The sequence below is a fragment of the Agelaius phoeniceus genome, chromosome 9, assembly GCF_051311805.1.
Source record: "Agelaius phoeniceus isolate bAgePho1 chromosome 9, bAgePho1.hap1, whole genome shotgun sequence".
NCBI classification, from domain to species: Eukaryota; Metazoa; Chordata; class Aves; order Passeriformes; family Icteridae; genus Agelaius; species Agelaius phoeniceus.
The window spans coordinates 32,760,813-32,780,905 of NC_135273.1; the positions used below are offsets into that span (position 1 = coordinate 32,760,813).

The 20,093-nt window shown below is 44.3% G+C and overlaps 1 protein-coding gene across 4 annotated transcripts in view; it reads right to left on the bottom strand.

The window, feature by feature from the left end:
* The window catches only part of MICU1 (mitochondrial calcium uptake 1), a 95,227-nt gene that overhangs the window by 17,685 nt on the left and 57,449 nt on the right, over positions 1-20,093 (bottom strand). For all 4 annotated transcript variants that reach the window (XM_077183462.1, XM_054637599.2, XM_054637598.2 and 1 more), the window contains 2 exons: positions 19,710-19,792; positions 11,905-12,102 (listed from right to left, as the gene is read on the bottom strand). In XM_077183462.1, coding sequence (XP_077039577.1) covers positions 11,905-12,102; positions 19,710-19,792 — 281 coding nt within the window. The remainder of the gene's footprint in view (positions 1-11,904; positions 12,103-19,709; positions 19,793-20,093) is intronic.

The window sequence follows — 20,093 nt, forward strand, 5'->3', positions numbered from 1 at the left end:
AGCAGCTCCTGCTCCCAACATCCCACCAGGACAAACAGAGGACAGGGGGGTCCTACCCCAGCCCAAAATCACACCCACAATCAGCCAGCGAGTCCAAAACCTCCGGAGCAGCTTCCACCGGCAGCCACTTGGTGCCAGCAGTGGATTCTGCATCTGCACCAGGCAAGGAGAAGGGGAGAGAATGCTGGCCAGGCTTCTTTCTGCAGGCCAGGACACCCGAGGTGCTGAAGAAATTAGTTTGAAATATAAAAAGGCTTGAAAGAATTTTGAAATTCATTCAGAGCCAACGTGATGTGAAAGGAAATCCGAGGTGTTTACGGAACAGCTCAGCAGGAACTGTAGGGACAGGAGGGAATGGCTTCAAACTAAAATAAGGGAGGTTTAGATGGGATATTGGGAATTAGGAGTTGTTCCCTGGCAGGGTGGGCAGGCCCTGGCACAGGGTGCCCAGAGCAGCTGGGGCTGCCCCTGCATCCCTGGCAGTGCCCAAGGCCAGGCTGGAGCAGCCTGGGATGGTGGAAGGTGTCCCTGCCATGGCAGGGGTGGAATGAGATGAACTTTAAGATCCCTTCCAACCCAGGCCATTCTGGAATCCTGTGGGAGGGGAAGAAAGCAGCAGAAATGGGGTGCAGCCCTTGACTTCACCAGCTTTGCTGGCCCAGTCCCTGTAGCCAGTCCAAACACACAGCAGGGGATTCCCTGACTTTTTTTGTTATTTAAAAGATTACCCTTAACCTTACACACATATTAAATAGCCCCAAACTCCCCCCAAACCTGACAGGATGAGCATATTCCTGCTCCTCTATAAGATGAGATTCCCAGATTTATTCAAACAACCCCACAATCCTTCCTTCTGAGAGGAAAGCTTTCTCACATGAGGAGAGCAGAGGACAAATAAGCAATTTCCCTGCTTCTACATCTCCTTAATTGCACAGCTTTATGGAAAGGCAATACAAGGAGCCATCATAAAACAATAGGCCCATAATATCTTTTCTTCCTTGCTTCATTGTTTTTTTCCTCCACTAACTCAATCCATCTTCCCCTGCAGGAAATCAAATCCCAGGCTCTGAGGAGCATCCAGCCCAAAGCAACTCAGAGACACCACCATAAGAAATGTCCTGGTGGAGAAATAAAACCTGGTGGAAGTTCCTAAATGCAGACACTGGTTTCCTTCCATCTCTCCCTCTGCCAGCAAGGCTCACCAGTGGGAAATGAAGCAGCTCCCATGGCCTCAGAAAAAGGCCAAGTTTGGGTACCACACACACTTCTCAGGGGAAGGTTTCTCTTCCCAGCTGACTCTCCTTCCTCCTCAATACATTTTTCATAATCAATAGTATTAATAGGGGAAGATTCTACCTAAAACTCCAGTGCTACAATCTGTGGGAAGTGGATTTGTAGAGAATTTTCAAAGTTTGACAGAAGGCTCACATAGTATGTATTTGTATGTAAACTTTGAGACAAGAAATGCTGACTTAAAATGTCATGGAATAGGACAGACACTGTTGAGAGAGAAATGGAATTAGAAACAAGTTTTAAAGGATGGTTTTGTAAATAAGATTAGATTCTTTGGAGAAATGGAACTGTGGAAGATGTATTGTACTAGAACTTCTGAGGGGTAATTTTAGATGATTGTTTTAAGGTATTTACAGCATGGTGTTGTGGTAAAAGTTGATAGGCTAAGAAATATTTATAATGTATTGTAATTAGAAAATAGTTGGCTTTTAATTGTGATGGTGTGAATCATAACATCTGTATTGCTTTACTCTTCACATAAGACTGAAAAGAAAAGTTTTTTAAACATTTATTGATTGTTTTATTTCTGAGTTCTCAGTTGCCCCATCTCTGTCTCAGGAAAGGGCATAATCCAACAAATACCCTCTCTAACCAGAGGAGGGGAGTTTAAAAAACTGTTTCAAAAAGGAGGAGCAGTGTTTTGTGATTGCTGCCACCAGACCCAAGTGGGCACAAGAGAGCAGCCCCTGCTCTGCAGCTGAGGAGGGGACACCAAAACCCCAGAGAGGGCTCAGCAGCACCAGACAACCACGAGTGCCTGGCAAAACCTCCCAAGGAAAAGTGGGATAAACTGATTATCCCCTCCTTCCTAAGCTGGCATTTTTGGGCTGGACACACACTGGTGGCTTGTGTCTCCTGCTTTGTTTGCTGAAGAAGAAAATGGCTGAAATAACCTCCAGGCCCCTGCACTTGGCACAGGCACAGACATTTGGGATCCACCAAACCCCATCGGTGCAGGAAGGAAACACCCAGCTGTAACTGGAGCCAGCACCATGAAAACACAGCTCAGATTTTCCTAAAGCAATGCCAAAAGGATATACTTCCCATCCTCTTCAAACACTCACATTAGCTAAATATCCAGCTGTATTTTAGCAGCCTCCTAAATTTCTAGGAAGGTTTCCCCTAAAAACCAATCAAACAGATGATGTATTCCCTGCAACCTCAAAGCAAGGATCTTAAATAAATAAATGTATGTGTGTCACATTCCTAATTGAGACAGCAAAGAGAAATACATCTTCAAGGACATTTGGATGGGGAGAGGAGTGTTGAGGGATGATTTCTGAGCTTCTTTCTGCAGGTTAAACAAAACCATCCACAGGAGAAATCTTGCTAATACTAATTCTGTCAGGTTTAGGGGTAGTGGGAAAAGGTGACCTGTTCCCAGAGCTGCTCTGTGCATAATAAGGAATCAAAAGGGTCTGGGAAATAATGATCTGTAGGGTAATATTCAGATTCATAATATATGACCCTTTAAAGTGGTATTTGCTCAAAGCTTTATTTGACAGGCTGTAATACATTATTTATCTGCAAACTACTGCAGCACTGGCTCTGTTTACTGTTCTGGAGAAAGAGGCTGCCAGGATCTCTTGTCAAGTTGCATATACAACTATGACAGGAAGAAAAAGAAAGGGGAAAACACTATATATCTCCCTAAATCCCAGCAACCTCGTCCATCCAAAAAAATTTAATGTATTTGTGAGTAAGCTGAAGTGTTTGCACAGGCACTGAATTACTGCCAGAAGAAAAGAAAGGGAAAAGTTTCTCAAGGCTTTTTGTTTGGGAAGATTGAAGATTTAAAATACTCTTTTTTTGGGGGGGGGGGGGGGGATAATTATGCTGAAAGGTTTCTTCTGTGGACATGGATCTAAAGCACTGGGTTTTGCAAGATGAAGCTCAGCCTGCTCTGGACACAGCCTACAAAGAGCCCCTGGGTGTAATTACTGCATTATTTGGTAAAACCCACCCAAAGACACAGCTCTAAAGATGTTCAGAGCTGCCAAAGTCAGAGGAATGAAAATGGGCAGAAGGAAATGCCAAACCCAGCCTGGACCATTGCTTCTTTTTTACCTTAAAAAATAATAAAGAAACGAAGGAAATGGGAGCTATTTTCACATGAGAAAAATCCAATCTTCCAAATGCTCTCCCTGTTCACACTTTCCCCCCTCTGCCTAAGTGAATATGTAGCAGCCAGATTAAAAATGTCCATCTGTAAGCAGCAGTGCAATCCCAGCAGACCTGATGTTGGAGAGAAGCTTTGGAGATTTCATTGACCTTGGCAAGCCACTGCTGCCTGCAAGGGGGAAAAATTCATTGCCATCACCAGCCACTTGTTCCGCTTTAATGAGCAATTAAAAAAGGTTATGTAAAGATGGCTGCACCTGAACTTCAGCCCCATGAATGAAAAGATCTTCCTGCAGGCTCTGAGCAGATCAGGGTTTTGAAATTCAGTGCAGTGAGGGAATGACAGGAAGGAAACCTGAAGAAAAGGAATCAGTAATGCTAAGGAAAAAGGACACGTTGCTAAATTAAAGGGATGCAGAGGGGGCAGAGCTGAGCAATCTCCTCCCATGTCTGCTTTCCAGACCTGGCTCTGTTGCTGCCATCCCTGCCCTTGACAATGCTCCTGGTACCATGGAACACAGCAGTTTTTCTGTCCTGCATGCTCCCTGAATAAGAGGAAAGTTCAGAAGCAGAACAAAGTCCCAACCCTCCTGCAGGAAAACACACAGGACAGTGGAGCTGCAAGAACCTGAGTGAAGCCATTACTCTGAAAAATCCCAATATGTAAGTCTCCATGGAACTGCTGTACACAGTTTTATTAAGAAATACAGCTCCCTCACTGCCTGTTAAGAGTTCACACAGTTTTCTGCTTGACCTCGGTGTTAAATTCTCCAAGAAGAACAAGTTTGCAAGAGTTTAATTCAGCCTAGCAGGGAAAAGGGTCCTGCTTCCATGTTCCTCCTACATCAGCAGAAGCAAAGCCAGGGCTGCAGCACAGCCAGCAATGTGTGGAGCTGCAGAACAGCTCTGAATTCAGAGCCTGAAAGGGGAGAAAGAGCAAGAGCACTGAGTGTTTATTCATCCAGCAGCAGGAGGAGGCACAGGTCAGGTACCTGCTACAAGAACACACACAGACATCCCCAACCTCTTGCCCACCAGCTTTTGCTGCTCCCTGCTGTTGGCTAACTTGGTTGTGCACACATCAACAAGAGCATCTATGCAGAATAGCTCCTATTTCCTAATTTATGGACTCTGATACAAACCTCCACACACTCCTGTGGCAAGGTAATGAATGCAAAGAGCACTCCTGGGATTTCATTTGCAGGGGTCCCACACAAGGCTCTGCTGCACTGCAGGAGCTCAGCAGTGGATTTACACACCCCTCATAAACCAAAGGAGCCTGTTGGTACAGAGCAAAGCCTTCCACTGCTGCTAATGATGCAATAAATAGAAATTCCAATAAAACCCTCCACAGCTTCCCCTGCAGAGCCACTGCATCAACCACACTCAAGTCACCTGGTTCTAACACAAGCAAGGCAGTTCCCTCCCCAGGTGGGTGCCCCATGAAGCATCCACCCCAAACAAGAGGATTCCACAGCTGCTCCTCTGTGTCCCAGCCATGCTCACAAGCAGCACATGAACTGCCACACACACCCTGCCAGCCTCACTGGCACACTCCTGCATCACTGGATATTTTGGTGACCAGTGACAGACCCAAGGGAATAGCCTGAAGTTGTGGCAGGAGAAATTATGGGGATATTGGGAAAGGCTCTTCCCCCAGAGGGTTGGTCAGGCATTGAACAGCTTCCCAAGGAATGGGCATTGCCCCAAGGCTGCCAGAGCTCCAGGAGTGTTTGGATAACGTTCTCAGGCACAGGGTGGGATTGTTGGGTGTCCTGGGCAGGGCTCCATGATCCCTGTGGGTCCCTTCCCACTCAGGGCATTCTGTGATTTTACAGCTGACATGCAGTTGCTCAGTATGCTCTCATAATCCTGAGGCCCCCAAAACCACCCCCCAGACTCTCTCAGAGTGAGGCACTGGGAGGGTTTGATTTCTCTGGCACAAGTTTCCTCACCTGGACTAGGGAGGAATCAGTCAGGAACAGCATTTATGGCATCTTCTGACTGAGGCACAAAGCCCAGCTTTTGTTAACTCCCCTGTGACAGTGAAACCCCACCCACCAGCATTCCCCCTGCTCCATGGAAAAAGGGACTGGAACTCAACCTGCCTTGGATTTCAACTAAACTTTCCCTGGTGCACACTTAGGCATTTCATTACCTGCTCTGCTGTTCCTGATTGATGAAAATGACTTGCCTCAGACTCCTTTATGGTGACTCCTCGTGTTTTCTGAGACAGTTATCTCTCCCTTCTGCCCTTCCTTTAAGCTGCACATACCATGGCCTCATAACTCATCCCTAGCCTCAGATTTTTTTTCCATACTAATGTTCCACTCTGAATTCCCCCCAGGTCTCTGGCTGACACTGGACAGGAAATGAATGCCAGCTTTTCCCCCAAACCTGAGATGGTGCAGTCAACCTGAAAGCTGCATGTGACCCTTTCCACTCACATGCCAAGACAAAAGCAGGCTGCCAGCTCTGAATGCTGTCAAAACCAGGATGAGCTGTCCAAGTCACTTCCACTGCCTGCCCAGAAATTCCCAGATTCCATCTGTGTATGCTGGACTGTGCCTTAACTGCAGAGCTCCCTGATGTGAAACTATTCACACTGCTTGGATGATCCCACTTTTAACTGGACATGTCACACAATTCTGTCACCCAGCACCTTTTCATGGCTATCCATCAAAGGCAGGGACATCAGCCTCACTTTGTTCCCTCAACTCCTTCCAGGGAAATGGAGAAGAAGGAATATGTAGGTCTGCAGGGTCTCCTGGTAACTCCCCTCTCCCTGGCACTAAATCCATCATGGCTTTGTCCATCTCTGACTTCAGTAAGTTCTTCTGGAGGGTAGAGCCTCCATATCCAGATCCTCTTTTCCTCCAGAGCTGTTTAAAGGTTATTAGTTATCAACACACCTTTTATCTGGTCAGGGCCTGACAACAGTGACACATCACTCATCCTCTGGGATAAACAGGGCACTCATGGGGCACACTTTAGGCTTTCTGGATTTAGCCATCAGCCCATCCTCCTCTCCTTCCCCTGCAGCCAGGCCAGGAAATCACCAGCAGGGAACACAAACAACTTTTGTGCCTGTCATTAATTGCCCTACTGAAGAAGCAATTCCACAAGTACTGGTTTGGCTTTTCAGATGTAAGGGTCACCTGAAGGAAGAGAAAGCAAATCTGGAGCTAAAGCAGGAGTTCTAGATATCCAGGATATAGATACAGAACTGACAAAACTGTGTAACTACACAAAATCCACTACAGGACTGCTCAAAAGGCAGAATTCATAAGGAAAAAGGGAAAACCTGACATTCCCCATCATTGTTCCCACAGGGGCTGGGTCAGGGTGAGGTTGAAGTGAGAGGATCAGCAGGTAAAGGAAACCTTGAGAGACAACACAGCTGATCATGACACAGACTGTCATAAAAGTGACTTAAAACCAAACAAAAATGTCTTGTCTAGGTTCAGCAGCAAACTGACCTCTAAAAAGTCTGGGGTTTGGGCCCTTCCTTACCAAGCTCAGCCAATCTGACACTGTCAGACTTCATTTTTCAGGCTACTCAAAACCATTTACTTAAATTACTCATTTTCCCCCTAAATGACTGCAGCAGAAACAAAGATATGTGACTCATTACTGCAAGTTTTGTTACTGTTAACAAATCACTAAAAGCTGTATTGCTCTGCCAGCCTATATAAAAACCAAGGCAGAATCCCAAAAAATCTTGAGTAAGCTGGTAACAACAGAGCAGTTTTTAATACCTGCCACAGGATTACTTGGATACTAACTATTCCAACACTGGGACTCAGAAAGGCACTTACAGATTTAAGTTATTACCATAAAACCCAAATCTGAAACCAGAGTATTTGTTAAGACAGGCCTGAGATCCCAGAGGATTGAGGACTTTCTAAGGAGCTGTGGGCAGATGGAAGAGCATCCAGCACCCCTTCTTCATAAAAACCAAACCAGGCAGTAACTCTATTAGCACTGGCCATGAAAACAGGAATTTCCAGGATAAAGAGGTTACTCCCACATCACCTGTCACAGAACAGACACAGAAGGTAAGGAATTTTCCAGATGACAGCAGTGATGTCTTGTACCTTTGCCATATTCTTACAGCATCCCATTTTACTTTGCTTGGAAGACCTTTTTCTTGGGAGGGACATTGGGGCATCCTTAATCCTTGGGTAAGAGGAAAAATATGGAGATGAAATCAGTGCTATCAGCAGGTTTTGGGGTGCCTTGCAGGAGTGACAGAGACATGAAGAACAAAGGGCTCACACATCTCTTCTATGTGCACTTCCAGAATCCTAAAAGAATTTAGGCTGGGAGAGCCCCAAAGGCTGGCTGGGACTCCTTTTGGTCCTCCAAGGACACAGGGATATCTGGGACAGGCACTAACAAGCAGAAACAGCATAAACAATGATGTCAAGTCCTATTCATCTTCCAGACTCACAGAGATCTTCCACTCAAAAACCAAAAGCCCAACACCACCTGTCCCAAGGGGACATGTGAGAGCTGCAGAGCCTGTCCAGATAAACTTGTCACTGTTTGTCAAAGCAAGCCACAAGTAAAGAGGGACTTCTGGCCACAGGACCTTGCCAGGAGCCCCATTTGCTGGGCTGGGTGCTGTGGCTCAGCCTTAGCTAAGCAGGACCACCCCATAACCCAAAAACTGACCACAGTTTTCTCCAAGTGTTGAAATGTTGAAATAAGCCCCAAAATGTTGAAATAAGGCATTAAAAGCTTCTCCTCTACCTCTGGCTGTGGTTACTTCCCTCATCCTTCCCTTCCTGCAACTGAGTTGACAGCTGAGTCTTCATAAAATGATGGAAAATATACTTGCATAAAAAAAGAAATAAAAGCAGAAAAGAAGAAAACAGCAGGCCATGGTTACTTAAACCTGCTATCAACACTTCAGCCATAAGGAACATTGAAATGTTCAGGGCTTTGTCTGAGTTAATTCCTCTGTGAGAGCTTCTGCTGAATCCTAGCAAGAAATATGCATGGGTATTTTGATTTAAAAAAAAAATGAACCAAAATCAGTAAGAGGAAGATAAAGTGGGTTCAGATGGTCAGAAACTATTGTTCCACCTTCAGTCAGCAGAAAACAGCTCAAGTGTCTGAACTGCAGAAATGCCTGGATCCTGAGCTGAAGGGAAAAAGCTTTAAAAGAAAGTTTTTTCTTAAAGCAGCTTTCTTCCAGATGAGACAAAGCCAGCATCCCAGCTGGGGAACAGAGGCTGCAGCAGCCCCAGGAGATTCTTCAGACCTGTATTTCCCCAAGGACCTCCCCAGAGCTCTGATCATGAACAAAAACTGGGTTTCAAATCAACATCCCAGCTCCAGGCCATGCTCCATGCAGAGGATGAGCAGATGAGGGAAGAAGAGTTCAGCAGAGCACCACTTCTCACATTTTCCTGATTTACATGGTCAGGGTGAACCCCTCTCTTCTCAAGAGACATCTCATCTCTGAATTGCTGTGCTTTTCAAGCAGCTGAGGTCATTAGGGCACTCCCTGGCAAAGGAACAACACAAACCCACCAGACACTCTGGGAAAAGCTCCTTAAGTGTGAACAAACACATCAAATGTGAAGCAAGGAGGAAAGCTGGGAGATCAGGTCAAAAGAGATAAAAGCTGAAGAGGAGAGAAGCCACATTGCATAATGCTGGGGACAGAAATAGGCCTGTTTTGCCTAAATCAATGAGAGTTAGGAACAGGAAAATCAGGGCTTTAGTAGCATGAACTCAAGGAAAAGTTAAGTTTGGCAGAACAGAGCCACCAATGTTTCAGTGGAATTGAGTATCAGCCTGGTGCTGGTAGAGAGTCAGTAATGATGCCTTCATGATATTTGATAACTTACTCAGACATAAATATCTTTTTTTGTCCCCAGTTATAAATAATCTGTTAGAAAAGCAACTACTATTAGCCAGGAAGATGCACAATTGACTGAAATCATCAAGAACTAAATTGTCACAGCAGAAAGAGAAGAACAAGTATCATGAAACTGAAAAGAAAAACCCCCATTGTCTCTTAATGAGGGAAGTGGGGAGCTGTGGAGGGAGCACAGCACAGGGTCAGGAACACTTCAGTGCCCACCCCTGGAGTGAACAGGGCAGGGGAAAACCAGGGCATGGAAAAACCTCTGCTTCTCTTGCCTTTACATTCAGGTTACACCTGATGTTTCTTCACCTTAAAAAGCATTTTATTCCTTTCAATTTGCAGAGGCACTGAGGAGATGACCCAGTTCACAAAGAACATTTTCTTCAGGCAGCCAATTCCCCCTGCAAAGGCAGGGCCACAGCACCTGCTTTAATGGCCAGGAAATGAAGGCAGTGAACCAGGCAATTGCCTTCACAAAAATAAAATAATCAGTCCTTGGGTCAGTTTCTTATTTGGATTTGTAAATGCCAAATAAAAAAGGAAATAAATTCAGTTTTAAATTGCAATGACTGACTTGATAAGAACTTAAGAAAATGCTGATCACACAACCTGAGCATGTGAGCAATAATACACCAGGCTGAAGTGACAGAGCTCTGAATTCTGTAATCCTGATAGGCTGGGGGGCATCTTCTTAGGCACAAATCCTGATTTCCAATGCAAATAAAAGCCTGGCTTTGCTCAAGCCAGGTTGAACCCTGCAGCCTGATGCAGTGATGGGCACCATTTCCAACTGACTCAGCTCTACCTGAGAGCTGAGACAGACCAACAAGTCCCCTGTTGCTGTCCTTCTACTGCTTTTATACAAAAGAACCAGATTTTAAAGGGTGATGCTTAAATTCAGGTTATGCGATGAGGAGCAGGAGGCTGGGAGCTGGTGTTAAAAGTCAGGGCAATGCAAATTAAAAAGGAGATTAAATTCAGACGAGATGGACAACATTTCTCATAAAACATCCAGGAGTGAACAACAGAAGTCACATAACAGAGACCACCTATTTAGGAGGATCCAAACAAACCTTGAACACTTTCTCAGCAAAAACATTCAGAATAATGAAGCAAACAGAAAAGGTGGGGACAAAAGCAGAGATGAAGTGTGGTATTTTTGGGGTTCCCCAGATGGAGGAGGAATGAAGGAATCTGACTCCATGTTCTCAGAAGGCTAATTTATTATTTTATGTTACTATATTATATAAAAGAATGCTATACTAAACTATACTAAAGAATAGAGAAAGGATACAGATAGAAGGCTAAAAGATAATAATGAATCTTGTGACTGTCTCCAGAGTCTAACACAGCCTGACTGTGATTGGCCATTAAGTTAAAAGAATTCACATGAAACCAATAAAACAATGACCAGTTGGTAAACAATGTCCAAAGCACATTCCAAAGCAGCAAAACTCAGGAGAAGCAAATGAGATAATACTGTTTTCATTTTTCTCTGAGGCTTCTCAGCTTGCCAGGAGAAGAAATCCTGGCAAAGGGATTTTTCAGAAAATATGACAGTGACAATGAAGAGTTTTGGGAATGTTATAAATCCTGGTCCTTTAGGGCCCAACTCACTGATTAGGACTGAGACCAACCTTCCTCAGCAAGGCAGCAAGAGGCCACTCACAACCTCTGTTGTTGTTGAAATAAGGCATTAAAAGCTTCTCCCTTAAATCATCCCCATCAGTAGTGCCAAGGCAACAGGCAGGCTTTTAGAGGGACACACACCCAGGATGTACCAAGAGCAGCCACCAACAAATGCTGGAGACATTCCTTGGGGAGTGCCACAGGCACTGAAATGCTCAAATAACAGCATTTAACAGCTTGGATCTGCAAGTCACACCTGTAGAATTTCCCCCTGTACCCTTCTCAGTCTCTTGCTCCTCCTCCAGAAATTTTCCCCACTGTGAAAAATGCATATTTTATGATTGGCTTTTTGTAAATATTCAGATGAATATTATATGTGTTAAGTTGGAAAGTTATGGTGTATTAATCTTTTTAGGAGTGTGTTAAATATAGTTTTAGGTTATAACATAATGCTAAAACAGAAACTGTGCTATGTAGGATACTTTCTTTAAAGAAAGGACTTGCAGTGAGATAGCAGCCACAGGACACCTGAATCTTTCAGAGAAAGAGAATTTATTGCTCCATTATCGAGTTCTTCCTGCCTCACTCAGCCCTGAAGACTCAGTCAGGATTCAGAGGAAGAAGCTGACACTGCCCAGCCAGAATCCTGGGTTTGAATGGAATTTATGCATCATGGATGAGGTGTCTGAATATGCAACAGGCTGTTGCTTTTAAGGGTTAATCCTCTGTTAACGTGGGGCCTTTTTTCGGGCTTATTTTGCCCAGAAAGAGGTACCTGGACTGTCTGTAACTCTTTATTTCTATTGTCTCATATTGTCCAAATTATTATTACTCTAATTATACTGCTATTTTTATAACCATTTTATAACTATTAAACTTTTAAAATTTTTAAAAAACAACTGCCTGGCGTTTTTCACACCCACCCTAAGCACAACCCACGCTGCGCTGCCCTCCCCTGGACAAAACCAACCATTCCAAACCTCAAGTTTCAGAATGTCGTGCTGCAGCTTGCGCTGGAAGTCCAGGAAGTGGGAGATGGTGAGCTTCCCCTTGAGGTCAGCCCCGAAGAAGTAGGTGGTGAGGGCGGAGTTGAAGCCGGTCTTGAGGGTGTTGCCGGTGGTGGAGCGGTCCCGGTGCCGCATGCCCATGCTGGTCTGGGAGCGGATGATGCTCTGCACCTACAAACCACAGGGACATGGCACAGTCAAAACCACACCAGAGCCTGTGCCAGCCTTTGTGGGGCTACCAGCTGTTGGTTTCTCTGTGCCAGGAAAATGAATACACAAACATCAGAGGTTTATTGTGATGGTGTTCACAGGGGTCTCAGGTTGAGGGAAGAGATGAGGATCTGACTCCATGTTTCAGAAGGCTGATTTATTATTTTATGATATATATTACATTAAAACTATACTAAAAGAATAGAAAAAAGGATTTCATCAGAAGGCTGGCTAAGAATAGAAAAAGAAAGAATGATAACAAAGGCAGCTGTCTTGGACTCTCTGTCTGAGCCAGCTGACTGTGATTGGCCATGAATTAGAAACAACCAACATGGACCAATCCCAGATGCACCTGTTGCATTCCACAGCAGCAGATAACCATTGGTTGCATTTTGTTCCTGAGGCCTCTCAGCTTCTCAGGAGGAAAAATCCTAAGGAAAGGATTTTTCATGAAAAGATGTCTGTGACAGTTTATGTCCAAAAAGGAGACAGAGGAGTCCTTTTACTTTATTCAAATAAAGGGAGAGGCCATGGGGCATTCCCCTAGGATCTCTTCAATTTTTGGAGGATGCAGCCTCCCTTTTTATCCCAATTTCCCAGCCACATTTCCCTTCTCTCTTTGCTCATTGGCTGAGGGACTTGGAAGGTACAGACTTCCCAAAAGGCCTGATACCATGTTGGAATTCAGCACATCCCTCTGGCTGTCCTGGATTACCAGGACCCCTGCCAGGGGGCTCAGAGACCCTGGCACAGAGCCCAAGGCACCTGTGGGTTTGATTATGACCCATGGAAAAAGTTACCAACCTCATATGAAAATCTGCAAACCACAAAAGTATAAGTAGAATAATAATTAGCTTGTCACAGGGTGGAAAAATAGATTTTTTTGGGTTTTTAGAATGGGGGTTCAGGAGGCAAGATGGAGGAATCTGGGCCTGTCCAGCCTTTCTCCTTCTTCTTCTTCTTCTTGGTCTCCATCTTCTGCTGTGATGATGGCACTTTTAGATTGGTTTAGAGTAGGAGCTCACTGTCTAACACAGGTGATGGGTATTGGGAAGTTATGGTAAATAATGTACATGTAGTTTTTAGTATAAAATGATAACACCACCTCAGGGGCAGGCAGTGTGCCTCTGTCTGTCCTGCTGAATGGAACTTGGCGGATCAGAGAAAGAATTTTATAGATAAGAAACAATAAACAACCTTGAGAATGAGAACTGAAGAGCTCTGACTCCTTCTTTGACCGCTGGGCTGGGAAAAGAGATTTTCTAACACATCTCAGGGTCACTGTGACCAGCTAAAGCCCCGAGAATACCAGAGATTTCCCTCTAATGTATAACCCTCCCTTTTAATTTTCAATTCTTATGGAATTTAGGGGTTTTTCTTCCCTATCGTTTCCTTCATCTTTCAATGTCTAATTTATTTTATCAGCAAACCTAAAGTTTATTTGTAAAAACTAATGTCTTTTTCAATTCATCAGTCAGTGGAATCCTTCCCATTGTTTCTTTTATCTCCCAGTGCTGGTTTTATCTACCAGCAGACCCACAGCTTGTTTGGAAAGACAAATCTGCCATTCCTCTCATCTGGGTCTGGACTGAAGGCACTTCAGACAGTAGTTCATGTTCACACTCAGGTGTTTATTATTTCTTATCAGTAAAACAGTCTCACTACTGTGAGTTCAGCAGCTTTTCATTAGAAGGGCACAAAATGGCAACAATCTCTTGTTCCAAGGTCTTTTAAGACTAAACTATCCAGTTAAGAGCTGACACCTGGATTATTTTCCCTTTTAACCCAATAACTGATCCCACAGAGCTGCAATGGGGACTTTTCTGCCCAGTGACAAAATGCCACCCAAACCCATGGAGAAGAAGGAAGAAGCAGCATGAAGAAGAAACCCAGGGTGACACCCTGTGCCCTCCATCTTGCTTCCATCCACAACACACTAAAAATCCCCAAACCTCAATTTCTCACCCAGTGACACACCTGCACTGCTCTCTATAATCTATTGCACACTTTTGTGGATATTATATATTCCAGTCTATCTTGAAGTCTGGGAAACTTTCTCCATGAATGAGGGTCAAAGTCAGTGCTCCTCCAGAGCAGACAGAGAAATATTCCCAGTGCTCTGGGTTTCCACAATCCTTCTTTCTTTTCCTCCTAAAACAATTCTCAGGAGACACAACAATTCAAAAAATTGGCTGAGCTTAAGAGAGTGAGCTTAAGAGAGCTTCCAGAATGATTCAGGCTGGAAGTGACCTTAAAGACCATCTAGTTCCAAAACCCTTCCATGGGCAGGGACACTTTCCACTAGACCAGCTTGCTCCAGCCCCGTCCAGCCTGGCCTTGAACACCTCTAAGGATGAGGCCACAACCTCTCTGGCCAACCTAGGCTTTGGCTTTTTCAGTCCATTTTAAAGAAAGAAGAGAATCAAGTGCTTAAGATGAGTTTTAGGAAACAATTCAGCCAGTTTGGAGATAAACATTCTAGCGATGATCCCACCCCTGGTCAGCAGAGCAGCTTCTTCCCAGCAAAATCCCAGGAGGTGGGGAAGCTGCAACAATCACAGAATTCACAAGGTTGGAAGAGACTTTCAAGATCATTGAGTCCAACCCAGCTCCAACACCTCAACTAAACCCTGGCACCCAGTGCCACATCCAGGCTTAAACACATCCAGGGATGGTGGGGAAGAAAAACCTCTTCAAATGTTTTAGAGCTTCCATTCCTTTACTGTCCATCCTTGTGAGCTCACAGCACCCCCAGTTTGCTGACAACACATTTCTTCCCACTCAAGCACAAATCCTGGGGTTTTCAACCCAAGGGCACCCTCTCCTTGCTGCTCTTTGTCACAGCTGGAAGTTCCTCCATCACTGGGGCTGTGGTACCCAGCACAAAAGGCTCTTCAAAAGAACTTCCCTACCCCATAAAAGATGGCAAAAGGTTGACCATGAAGGATGTGACAGCCTGAAAATCCCAGAGTGTGTTATTTTAAGGGTTCTGTGCATATTTAAGGGGGCAGCCAAGCCAAATGCAGCCATGTCCTCTCTCCATCCTCAAGTATCTCACTAAACTACCAAGTGGATCTGAGTGATTATTGCTGGGATATGAGAAGCCAGGCTTATTCTCTGTGTAGTAACTTACCTCTTCCAACAAGGCAGCAAAAGGATTCATATTAAGGACAATAAGTTTGAAAAAGAAGGAAAAAAACCCCACCTGACAGCCCAGGCTTCCCAAAGCTCCAGCAACCACCACAGTTTGCCATCAGCCTCCTCCCCTTGCAGACAAAAGTTGGAAGGGAGGAAGAAGAGCAGCTGCCAAGAGCTCCAGCTGTCACAAAGATGCCAGAACCTCATTATTGTGCTATTCAGTGTGTTCAACTTTTTCCTAATGAGAGTGTGAGTGCTGGAACAGCCCCAGAGGAGATGCTCTAGAGGAAAACACCACACTATTGCTGCTGGGTTCACCTTGCTGGAAACCCTGCATCCCCCACAGGCTGCTGGCTGTTCTTACACAAGGAAAATCAACTAGAGGAGAAAATAAAGAGGAAAAAAGTACAGAAAAGAGGTTTTGAGGCTTTTTGAGGAAGGATGTGGGGTGACCTAATTGTGGCCTTTCAGTGCCTGAAGGGAGCCTGCAAGAAACATGGAGAGAGAATATTTACAAGGGTAATGGCTTTACACTGAAAGACTGGAGCTTTAGACTACATTTTGAGAGGAAATTTTTCTCTGTGTGGGTGGTGAGGCCATGGCAGAGGTTGCCCAGAGAAGCTGTGGCTGCCCCATTCCTGGAAGTGTTCAAGGACAAGCTGGACAGAACCTGGAGCAACCTGGCATAGAGGAAGGTGTCCCTGCCCATGGCAGAGGGGTTGGATTGAGATGATCTTTAAGGTCCTTTCCAACCCAAACTATTCAGGAATTCTCTGATTTTTGCACTGTAAATAGCAACTCCTCAGTTTGCTTTGTGCTTCACTGTTAACTGTGAGCTCTGCATGCAGCACAGTTTGGAGACAAATATTTATAAACTGTCTGAAGCAAGGCAATTTAAGGCCAGCTTGGAAAACTGCCCCTGTTTCTACATCAGTGTTTACCACACTGCAGACTGCTCCACAGAGCAGCTTTTCCTGCCTGTTATTTATGTGGAATCCTGTGGCTCCCTTTTCCTCTCCCATCTGTAACAAATGTTGGACAGGTTGAAAATCCACCTGTGGGCACTGGAGCCAAAATGATTGAAGCAGTCCCTGTTTTGGGTAATCCTTTCAATGCCCAGAAAGGCAGGCAGCACTGCAAGGAGCTGCCCTCACCCACAGCTCATCAATCGTGCAAGGACAGGGAGCTCTGAGATGCTCCACTCTTTTTTGTTCCTATTTCAGCCTAAGTGTTTGTCATGTTTCATCTCCTGTACCAGATGAGGGGGGAAAAAAAATTAAAATAGTTAAAGACTCAAAGAGAAATCACCAGTAACACTGCAGGCAAGTTTTCTACTTTTCAGCCAGCTTTTCTTTAAAAACAGAGGAGTAAACTAACAATTTATATGCCAAAGGATGAAGAATTGAAGGCAATACTGATGCAGGCACCACATTATTCAGGACTAAGCACTAACCATATGCCTCAACTGGATAAAAAGCCTGAAATTCTTCATCAAGGCTTGAAGAAATGAAATGCTTTTTTATTAGGCAGTTCAAGCCTCCAGCTAAGTCACATATTAGCTAAATCCTGAAGTAATTTTCTTTCCTGATGAGGTTTTCAAACATCAGTGAGAAGAGGGACCTGCTGTTGGCTGCCTCCAAAGACAAGGTGTGAGGGAGGAGTAGGAAGTTCATTGCCACGTGCTCACAGCCAGCAGGGATGGAATGATGGTGGTCCTTTTCTTCCCCCTCTTCTTCCACCTATTCTCCCCAAAGTGATGTTGCTTTTTTAAAGTGCTGCATAATCCTCTGAGAGGGTCAGTTCCAGCTGCTCCTGCCAGGTAAGATTAACAGGACAGAGCTGCAAACCCTGCCATCCTTCATGCTCCTCCTGAGGTATTTCCATAAGGAGTAAAAAAGAGGATTTATCATCTAAACAATTGTTTGTAATGTTAGATGTTTGCATAATGAGATATATGTGCCTCCCACTGGAGCTGAGTTTGTTCTTGCAGCAAATCAGTATTTTCACAGATATCTTCTCACTTTCCAAAACAGCTCCTTCATCCTCTTACTCTCAGCCTTTACCCAAATATTCTGATGCTAACCAGGAACTTTATTCCTTTCTATACAAGCAGTGACACAGGTAACCAGCTTAACAAAAATACCTTCCCCTTCCTAAGGATATTTATGGGACTTAATGCATGCATAACTTCCCCTGGTCTACTGGATGATTTGAAATAATTGAATTCAATTTTGTACCCTCATCTTCACAGCAATTAGGAAACATTCATCTTGTAGAAATGTTCCTTTTTCATTTTAGGTGGCTCTAATAAAAAAGCCAAACGTGACACCTGAGTTAGCACCTTGGCATCACTGCATTTTTAGTAGGAGGTTAATTGTTCTCTGCTTTTCTTAAATTCATCTATCTCCATAATTGATTTCATTCTAGAACACTGCAACTACCATAAATCACCTTTTGGGCTGTTCAATATCATCCCATAGCTGCAGTGGAGTGCTGTCTCCATGCACTATGCAGATAGAAAGAAGAACAATAATTTTTACTTGGGGAAAGGATGGTGTCAGGACCCAGGACATTGCTCTGGCTGCCCTGGGTGATTCCAGACCCTGGCAGGGGGCTCAGAGACCTTGGCACGGAGTCAAAGACACCTGTGCCTTTGATTTTAGCCCATGGAAACAATTACCAACTTTATATGAAGATTTACAAGCCACAAGAGTTTGAGTAGAATGAGAGTGAATTTGTCACAGGGTGAAAAAGTAGAATTTTAGGGTTATAGAATGGGGATTCAAGAGGAAAGATGGAGGAATGTGGGCATGTCTTGTCCTTCTTCTTCTTGTCCTCCATCTTCTACTGGGATGGTGACACTGATTGGTTTAGAGTAGAGACAGCCAGTCTAACACAGGTGATGGGTATTGGAAAATGACTGTAAATAAAGCACATGTAGTTCTTAGTATAAAAAGTTAACACAACCCCAAGGGTGGTCAGTGTGCCACAACCCAACCTGCTGGACAGATCTCAGCAGGTCAGAGAAAGAATGGAACAGATAAGAGAAAATAAACAACCTTGAAAAGCAGAACCAACAAATCTTGACTTCTTCTTTAGTCATGGGGCTGGGAAAAAGAGACTTTCTAACACCTCAGGGGTCATGTCAGCCACAGGAACCCAAGAGGAAGGAACGTGACCAAAACCCCAGGTTTGCATTTCAAGCTGTCAAGTGATGTCAGACTGCAGATCAACACACTCCACTCTCCTCACAGTCCAAAGTGTGCATCTAAACCCCTGCTCTTACCCAGACATATTCCATGGCTCTGGAGCAAGCTCGTGATGATGACACCATGCACACAGGTAATAATTTAGGGAGGATAGCAGCAAAATATTAGAAAAGGAAGGCAATTCAACAGACCTCCTTTGCCACTAGTTCTTCCCATTTATAGCAAGTGCCCCAAGCACGACCTTGTGGAGACTCTTCTGCAGTTAATTACTCGTGGAGCCAACTCATGAGTAAGAATCTGTCCCTGCATTCTCCAGGGCTGCTTTGTTCTTGGGTAGCACTTTGTAAATGCATTTATATTTCCTTTTATGAATAGCACACACTGGTGATTCAGGATGTGATTTCAGGGTGTTTTTAAGTTCCCAATATCTTAAGGCTAGAAATAGGCAAGGAAAATCTGCCTATTTCTAGCCTTAGGAGGGGAGGGCAAATCTTTTCCCCACTGACAGCTCGAGCCTTCAATCTATTCTCACTCAGACACAACCATAAATCACAGCTTATAGGAAGAGCTCACCAGTATCAGACATGAAGGCTAAACTCATTAAAAAACCTGCAGCAAAGTCCCTGCTGATGAAGCCTTGTAAGAAGTAAAGGACTAATGAAAATATGCTCTCAATAACATGTTTTAGGATTACACTGGAATAAGTGGATAAACTCTCCTCTGAAGCAGACTTACCTTGGCTATTCTCTGAAGACAAAATCAAGGAATGCAGTAGAAGCTGTGAATGCAGTAGGATCAAAATCCCATTTTATCAGCAGAGTGAAAAAAAGTTCTTTGCCTACCTTGAAGGTGACTTTTTGTAAGGAAAATGTTCCAGAATCATAGAATGGTTTGGGTTGGAAGGGACCTTAAAGCTCATCCAGTTCCATGCCCTACCTTCCACCAGACCAGGTTGCTCCAAAGCCCACACAGCCTGGCCTTGAATGTTGGTGACAAAGTCACAAGAAACCTGAGTTTGTCCTGCTGGCTGTCCTGGATGAATGAAAAACGTTCTCTTGACACATCCAGTTTAAAGAACCAAACAGCAGCACTGAAGCAGCACAGTAGAGCACAGAAGGGAAAGGTGCAAAGCAGCACTGAGCACAAAAATGAAGGCAGTAACATCACAGAGGGATGCTGTGCTTATGGCTCAGCTCCCACAGCACTGATTGCTCAACTTGCCTGCTCAAACTCCTCCATGTCCACCTCGCCGTCGCCGTTCAGATCAAACATCTTAAAGGCAATTTCAAAATTCCTCTGGGGAGCTACAGGAAAAACCCAACAAAACACAAAAACCAGTTAACAAAGATACAAAAGCTCAATTTAAAAGGGCACAAGTTCTGAATGACTTTATCCAAAAGCAAATTTACTCAATTCTTTCAATTTTAGTGGAGAAATGCAGCTTGTAGGAACCCCTAGCTCTGAGTTTCACAGTCCTCCTTTTACCAAAGGTCTTAACAAGGAGTTGTAAGGAGGAGATATTTCTGGAACATTTATTCTATTTACAGGTGGAAAAAGCTGGAAAGCAAGATGCCATCTGCTATTTCTAATGACAGTTAACAGAAA